At 38.2% G+C, this 8,674-nt stretch overlaps 1 protein-coding gene across 1 annotated transcript in view; it reads left to right on the forward strand.

The window, feature by feature from the left end:
• Positions 1-984: 984 nt before the first annotated feature.
• USPL1 (ubiquitin specific peptidase like 1) overlaps positions 985-8,674 on the forward strand; it is a 12,442-nt gene continuing 4,752 nt past the window's right edge. The window contains exons 1-5 of the mRNA XM_010013433.1: positions 985-1,152; positions 1,703-1,831; positions 2,904-3,561; positions 7,564-7,650; positions 8,072-8,201. Of these exons, the coding sequence (XP_010011735.1) occupies positions 1,054-1,152; positions 1,703-1,831; positions 2,904-3,561; positions 7,564-7,650; positions 8,072-8,201 (1,103 nt within the window). The 5' untranslated portion in view covers positions 985-1,053. The remainder of the gene's footprint in view (positions 1,153-1,702; positions 1,832-2,903; positions 3,562-7,563; positions 7,651-8,071; positions 8,202-8,674) is intronic.

An 8,674-nucleotide genomic window follows, 5' to 3' on the forward strand; every position in this document is an offset into this window, starting at 1 on the left:
GGCTGGAGGAAAGGTATTACATTGATGACTTTGCAATTTAACTTACTTTAACTTCTTCCTTAACATCTTAAGGAGATGTGCATTTATTCTAGTGTGTTCCATATGAAATCAGCAGGACTGTAGTTCTAAACTTCAGTGTTTTTCTGTCTGATTCAAGGTTGTCGTGATGTAGTTGACAAAGGTGTAGTTAGCCTCAGTGCCAGTGAATAGACTTAAGGAGCTGCCTTCTGATGTGCACCTGGTTTATACTGAAGTTGTTCTCCACAAATACACTTCTGTGTATGTGTGATATGTGAGAAGAGCAAAATTAGTCCCTGAATATAAGAAATCATTTGAAGAAGAATATTCAATTGTAAAATTTGCAGTAGAGTTATATAGCAGTGATAATTGTGGAAGAGCTCTAGTTTGCTAGGAAGTCTGTAACAGTGTTAAAATAACATAAGGAGAGGTTTCCAAAAAGTGGCAGTAACAGCAGGATGCCCTTCTGTAGTTAAGAATTGTTACGTTTGCAGGATAAACTTTTAGTAGTTTATTATGCAATAAATTCACTGTTTTGAAAGATGCAACAGTGGGGTTTTTTGAAATGTTCCTCAGCAGCTATCTCTAACTGTACGGGATCTTCTTGTACCCGTGTTTTTTGTTCTCTCTGAGGGCTAGATGCAGTAACCAGAGATGCCCAGGCACAACATCTACATTTCTGTAAAGTATAGTTTACTTGGAAAATGTGAGACCTTGTAGAGTGCAAAGAATAGGTAAGATTGCAAATTCAGGGCCTAAAGCTGTTAAATCTATTACGTGATACGTGACTTAATGGAAAATTTTGAGTTCATAATCTGCACTAGATAAGTAGTTTCAGTTAAGAAAATGCTCTTCTGAATTCATTTCCTCAGGATATACGGGCTGCGTTGTTGTTGGAATCTTCTCTTTTTTTTTCTCCAAATTTAATCTAATTTTTCTTTAATTGTTTTTAATTCTTATTTTTCAGGAGTCTTTGAAAAAGCCTTAGTGGTCATGACATTGTTACAAGTGACATAAATTAGCCAGTGGCTCAGAATGATGGATACCCAGAAGACTACAAATGGTTTGCAAGTGATTGGAGAAGGGACTGGTATAGGGAAATCGACACTCCACATGGTGGGGTATTTGGGAAAAGTCAGTTGAAACTTGTTTTACATGTGTGCAAAGTTCATATTTTTCTCTGCTTGGAGAGATTTTTAATTGGTCTTAATTTTGCAAAAAACCAAAAATCTCAAAATTATTTTCCACGGAAATCTATGACAATGGCGAAAGATTATTTTAAGTTAATCTGTGCCTATGATTTTTTTACTGGCACTATTTTTATTGTTGTTTGCATTCCTATTTAAATTCATTTGTCTTTCAAAGATCTGAGCTTATATTCCCTGGCAATAAGAGTCCTGTGGTTTAGCTCAAGTAGAATGAAATGTTGCATAATTGTGTTGTTAAAGATGCCTTATTAAATATTTGAATATTTAAATCAAAAGATAAATTTATTTAAAACACTACTATAAGAATATCTCTTATAAATATATTTTTAAAATCTAGTTTACTTTTTAAGACTGTGTTAGGTATTTTATTTAGAAGTTGCACGTTGGTTTTCTATCTTGGTATGTATGTATGTCTTACCGTGGGATAACATATGAAATACATTTATGCTTTTTCTTTTCTTTTCTTTTTTTTTTAGAATTGTAATCCTGTGGAAACAGCTGCGCATGAGCATTGTCCAGTCTGCAAAGAGAAGGGCCAGATCCAAGTTTTACGGACTTACCGCATTAATTTTCAAGAGTCCATTTTTCTTTGTGGAAATCCTCAGGTATTACACTTAAGTAACAGGGGGCTTTGATTGTGCAGAGGCCTTTACCTTCAGCATTTACACCTCTTTAAGTTCAGCATTTTGGTGGTGATAAGAAGTGTGTAGAAAGAAGCCTTTGTTGCCTCACTTTTCGACTGCTTTTTCCCACTGCATGTGGAGAGGGTATAGCAATCCCATATGGACTGATGCCTTTAAACTAGTAGAGACTAGACTAGACATGGGTCTCTGAGTTGCTTTTCCCATCCCTCCCTGCTTCTAAATAATGATACTGAGGAACACAGGGTCATTGTCTGGGAAGCTAGGGATCAGGTCAGGATAGCTAAGGCCCAGTTAGAATTGAGTCTGGCCAGGGGTGTCACAGATTAAAGGAAAGGCTTCTATAGGTGTATCGCAAACAAAAGACAGACTGGGGATAAAGTGGGCCCTCTCCAGAAGGAAGCGGGAGATCTGGCTGCCCTGGATTTGGAGAACGCTGAAGTTCTCAATGATTTCTTTGCCTCAGTCTTCACCAGTAAGTGCTCTGACCACACCACCCAAGTCTTGGAAGGCAAATGCAGGGACTGTGAGAATGAAGACCTTAGGCCTACTGTAGGAAAAGATCAGGTTCGAGATCATCTTAGGAACCTGAATGTGCACAAGTCCATGGGCCCAATGAAATCCATCTGTGGGTCCTGAAGGAGCTGGTGAATGAAGTTGCTAAACCACTGTCCATAATATTTGAAAAATCATGGCAATCAGGTGAAGTTCCCAACGGCTGGAAAAGAGGTAATATAACTCCCATTTTCAAGAAGGGGAAGGTGGAAGACCCAGGGAACTACAGACCAGTCAGTCTCACCTCTGTGCCTGGCAAAATCTTGGAGCAGATTCTGCTGGAAAGCATGCTGAGGCACATGAAAAACAGCGAGGTGGTTGGTGACAGCCAACCTGGCTGAATGTATCTATCGATTTCACTAAAATACCACTTTACAGAAGTCCTACATTACATGTTGAGAGTACCTTTTGTGCTTTTTTTAGCTCGTTCACCTGAAATTGCTTTGTAGATTTCACTGTAACTTTCTTTTCTTTCCTTTAGTGTATCTACCCTCTTGGTTATAAACCATTAAACAGCATAATTACTTCTGCTGATTCAGAAAATCATCAAGTTCCATCTACTGACAAGAAAAGGAAATTTTGTGATGTCAGTGACTTTTCTTCTGTTGAATCACATCCAAAAAAAGCAAGAACTAATAATGTGGCAAATGGTGTGCACAGTATCAATGCAGACCCTGTTGTCAAAAGCTATCAGAATGGCTTATGTCTTCCCAAGTCAACTCTACGTGACATGTTACAAAATGACCAGCAAAAACCTAGTGTCAGTGTGGAGGCCTGCATGCAGAAGATGGATTTTGAAACAACCACAAACACCAAGAACTCTAAAGAAAGCCCACCTAGGACTTCTAGTCTCAGAACTCAACTCTTGTCAAATTCTGAACTTTCCTCAAAAACATCTGAAATTTTGCTCAAAGGTGATAAAGGTTCCACTCATAGCACAGATTTATGTCTTCAGTGGAGAAACGTGCATAACCTTTGTTGGTTAGATTGTATTTTGTCAGCACTGGTACACTTAGAAACATTAAAATTTGCTCTAGCAGAAGAATATAATGATGAAAAATGTTTACTCCAGGAACTCTTAACAAAATATAATCAAGCAACTGTGCTTCTAAATACCTGTAAAAGGAGTAAAGTAAAAGGTGAGTAAACTCAGCTGTTCTTTCTTCATATTCAGACTCATCTGCTACAAATACCTGGGATTTAGTACAGTTCCTTTAAATATGCCTTCATTCTACTTCAAGATAACAAAAGAATGAGTTGCAACTCATCACGAATTTGCAGAGTAGTATGCTTTATCTAGCAGAATCCCAGTAACTTTTTTTGCTTGGTCAAACCTGCACACTTTGAAGGCATTAAACACTAAGTATATCTTGAATTTTTTATTGTCATATCCCCCATACAGAATTTGTGATTTTTTTGTGTAATTGATCTTAGCTTTGTTTCCTTCCTATCTCATGGTTAACATATTAGGATGTTCTAATCTTAATCTACAAAATTATTTCTGTTGTGGCTTATATCCTTGTATAAATGGGCCTTATCAAAAGGCAAACCAAAAATAGTAAAGCTGGGAAAATATTTTGTCTTCTGGCTCCAGCTGCACTCATCGAAGGAATGCTTGCCCTAAGGTCTGCAAGCTGTGCTGTGCTGTGCACTTCCTAACCTGTTTCAGTCAAAATTAGTCAAACACATTAACCTGGTTCATATCTTCTTGAAAGGGTTAGTGAGTACTCACATGTGCAGCTTAACGGGTTTGAGGACTGTGACCTCCAAGCTCAGATGCGGTGATGAGCAGCTGGGGGCAACCTTCTGGGCAGCACAGCTGGGTCAGAGGTGGATGTGTCACTAGTCAACAGCCTTTGATCAGCTCCTGTACTGTGTATTCAGTTTAAGACTCTTAAACTAAGATCTGTTTGTCTTAGTCCTCTTGAACTGACCCACTGGTGTCTTAAGTCTGAAATTCTAAGACGTCATCTGTTAGAGAATGAATACTGATCTCTGGTTAGCCAGAGATGGAACCACAGCCTTTCATTCAGTTCCGTTTGCAGTGTAGCCTGGAGCAGATGACCCATGACCTGTTTTTTGCTTTGATAAATCCTATCCCTGTGTTTCTGTTTGAAAACAGGTATAAAAAAGGATAGGCAATAATTTAATAAATAGGAGCTGTAAAGCAGAGCTAACAGAAGGAATTACTCAAAAGGTGGTTTTGATGTCATCCATGTGTCCAAGCTAGCAAAAGGATTCGGTGAGGATTACAGCTGTCAAACCAACAGGCAGGATGGACTTGACTTCCTACGGCCGTTATATTTAGGGGCTGTTCTCAGCTGGTTTTTTACCTTCTCTTGACCATCCTTTGTGCTCCATGACAGCTGCGTATTATTTTAGAGGTATTGTGTTTTGTCTATTGCTCATAGAGAAGTTCTGGATACAAACGACATGTTATGTTGGGTCCAAGGTTCACAGATTAGCACGGGAAGAGTGACATTGGTAGGGATCCTTCAGCAACTGCATCTTTATAAGGACACATGCATTGACACTGCTTGTGCAATGCTGACACATTTACATTTATGTTAGCATTTGCTTTATGGAGTAGCACTAAAGGCATGAAATAAAACCGGATATAAATCATTTCAATTTAAATTCGATCCACAGCTTCACGCCATAAGGTCTTTCCCCTGAGTCTCCAAATGATCCTAAATTCTGTGGTTTTTGGGGAAGTATTGGAACCAAACTTTGCAGCTGAAGATTGTCCTGCTTAATTTCTGATATCTGATTGCACAGACAATTCCAACCCAGCACTGAATCTCTTCTGCAATTTTGATCAATCTTGGAGAAGCCATTTGAATGTTTAATGGCTGCTTATATAAAAATGGTACTTTTATCAAATCGGGCCAAATGTGCTTAATATGGATTTGGATCTTATTTCAGGCTCTGGTTTGAAAATGTTAACCAGTGATAAAAATGACTAATAATACCTGCTTTTGAGAATTCCAGTAATAATGTCTGGGTATACAACCATCAAGTAAATGGAATTTTTCTACCCATTATCTTAATCTGAAAGAGGACTGAGCCATTAAGCCAGCCTAAATCATAAAGAAACATATAACACTCCCCATGAAAGTGTGTGCAGCTGTGTTCTTCCACCACGTGTTGCATGAGGATTCCGTTACAGTAAATTGGAGCTGTTAGTGTCACAATATTGCCATCATTACATGTTCACAATATGAGTCAGATCCACAGCTCTCCTGGATGTTCTAATATCGTAAATGTGTGTAGTGTTTTACTTTCAATTCTGGTTTCTAAGCCTTTAGAGGGGAAACTGCCTGTCCCAATAGAGTGTGAAATTTTAAGGGTCACATCCGGCCTGGAGTAGTGATACAGCCACATTCCTCCTTCCTCTTGGCCACTCCTGGGGACTCCATTTACCTTCTCCTGCCAAGGTGAAGAGTTTTTTCTCTGAGCTGTTGTGTCTCTCAGCCTCATCACCACTGCCTGCTGCCTTTCACCACTTTCTAATCTTTCTTCGTCTTTTCTCCCCATGTCATAACCATTATTTATTTCCTGTGTGCATCTTTTCTGCCTGTGGCCCTCATTTGATGTGAGAGGTGGTGGTTAGCCACTGTTTCCTCCTGGTGGACTGTAGAGAATGGCACCTCCCTTTCTGGCTTTAGCTGTTTTAATAATAAGGTGGTCTTTCTGAGTGAGGAGCAACTAATGCATTGATAGCTCTTCATAATGGGTACATGGTGTTACTTCGCCCAAGTAACATAGTGCTAGCACAAGAGGAAATGGCCTCAAGCTGTGCCAAGGGAGGTTTAGACTGGATATTAGGATAAATTTCTTCACCGAGAGGGTGGTCAGGCATTGGAACAGGCTGCCCAGGGAAATGGTGGAATCACTGTCCCTGGAGGTATTAAAAAGACATGTAGATGTGGCCCTTAGTGACATGGTTTAGTGGTGGACTTGGCAGTCCTGGGGTAACGGTTGGACTTGATGATCTTAAAGGTCTTTTCCAACCAAGTTGATTCTATGATTCATGATTTTTTTTTTTTTTTTTCCTTTCAATAGACATTTCAGGAAAAGTCTGTTTAAATATATGGACTATAGTCCCAGAACACCATTAGGTAACTTTAAGAAGGTCCTATCTTTCCTGGGAAAAATAATAGCTTTATCAAAAATCGTTTCATCCACCTTGTGATAGAGAAGACATACTCTTTTACAGGGCAGGGGTTTGGTGGTCCAGAAATATTCTGAAGTAGTTCATATACTCTGCTTTCCAGAAATCTCTTCATTTCCAGGAACTGATGGAAAACAAAGTAGTTTATTTGGGCAGCAGTGGATAGGGGATTGGGTGGAGATTGTTGTGGAGAATAGGTACAGTATTTATTCTGCTCCTCTGTGCAATTTTTAAGTATCTTTTACATAAGCTGTTTTTAAAAAGAATTAAAATCAGTAGAGCAGCAAGAAACTTTTTTTTTTTTACCTTTTTTATATACATAGATTTTATAAGGAATAAATAGTTTTAGCAGCTATTCTAAATCCTTCAATTTCTGCAAGTTATGATCATGATTGTGTAGTAGAACTTCTTGCTTGTACTTAATGCGTTCGTGTACAAACAGCGTGTTTTATTATGAAGTGTATAGCATTCAAAAGCATGTAAGCAAATTTTTGCACTTTTGATCTTAATGTTTAGATTTTAAAATCTACTCTTAATCTCTGAATCTCCAGGGTTTGTAATGTCTGGTTACACTATCATCGAATCATAGAATGGTTAGGGTTGGAAAGGACCTTAAGATCATATAGTTCCAACCCCCTGCCATGGGAAGGGACACCTTCCACTGTATCCTTAAATGTTGTTACTATCTAACTGTTGGTACCCACTCAGCCATAATTTAAGTCAGGTCAAGTAATTTCTGGTTAGTAGACTGCAGTAAAATGTGAATAACTTGTGTAAATTCTTCTATAATTTTCGAATCGGTTCATACCAAACATCGGCTGTTTTAGCAACAGTTTTACGCAAGTATGGGTCAATATGAAAGGCATTAGTTAGCAGAGAATGAGTGCATGTTAGGGATACATTTGTGTGTGAAAGGGTGGGGGTGTTACACATAAATACATGAAGACATATGTATTTTTTTCTTTAGATGCTCTTCCAAAAGCAGAATCTCATCTCAGTGAAATCAGAAACATAATGCTTACACAGCTTCAGACTCGGCTTAAATACGAATTTGGTAAGTAATTAGTGCAGCATCTCTGTATTTACTTTCAGGAAACTCTCCATGTAATGCCTTGTATATCAGTACATAGAAATATGTATGTACATATGCACGTAAGGCAGTTTTCACATACCTAATTCTTACTGGTGACATACACGTGCTTTATTTACAGTGTGATCAGCTGTTTTGTCCCTTGGCTGTTTTTGACTTTTGAGAGAGCATAATCTCATCTTTGTAATTATGCTCTCTCAAGAAATTGTCATTGATAACAACCTAATAACATGGATCAATCTCATTGCTGTGAGGATTAGAAATACAGCCTTGAAGGGATAACTGGTATTAAAATCATAGCAATAAGCTTATAATCTTCCTTTTTGAAGTACTGAAAGCTGATTTCAAATAGTCAGTGACTGTTTTTTCTGTCGCATCTTTGAAGGTAAGAAGGAGAGTCCAGTGTTTGCACTGCCTCTACTCTTACAACTGGATCAGCAAGCTGAGAAACTGTTCTTGCATTCATTTTCATGGAAGTTTGAGTGTGTGTGTTGTGGCTACAAATACCAGAACCGGTGAGATTTTTAAGTAGCTTTTATATAACTGTTCTGTCTACTGTTTTAAAATCTGCATATGATAGTTGATTTTCTTCATCTCTCCAGATCTCACCAACAGCTTAAGCTTGTTGGTGAAGTTTTAAGTGATCTGCTTTTTTAGGCTAGTGTTTGCAAATAGTTTACTGCTGTGGCATGTCTTGGGAAACCATGTTATCACTTAAGAAAGAAATAGAGGTAATTATGTGAGTCCCTGGCCATGCTCACTCTGAGATTTTGCTGAGAATATATGCCTAGCACACTTTTGCTATTGAGGAATATCTGTAATATTCATTTGGATTACAAAGAATCAGAGAATCTCTCACATGAATTATGTATTTTAAAATAGTATTACAGGGAATTAATTTCTTGAGAATTGATTTACTTCTCTGTAGCGCAGGTAGAAGCTAGTAATTTAGGCTCCTTTAAAGTCAGCATGAAAAGTGAGACACCTT

Source organism: Nestor notabilis, unplaced genomic scaffold (assembly GCF_000696875.1).
Source record: "Nestor notabilis isolate BGI_N333 unplaced genomic scaffold, ASM69687v1 scaffold18514, whole genome shotgun sequence".
Taxonomy (NCBI): domain Eukaryota; kingdom Metazoa; phylum Chordata; class Aves; order Psittaciformes; family Psittacidae; genus Nestor; species Nestor notabilis.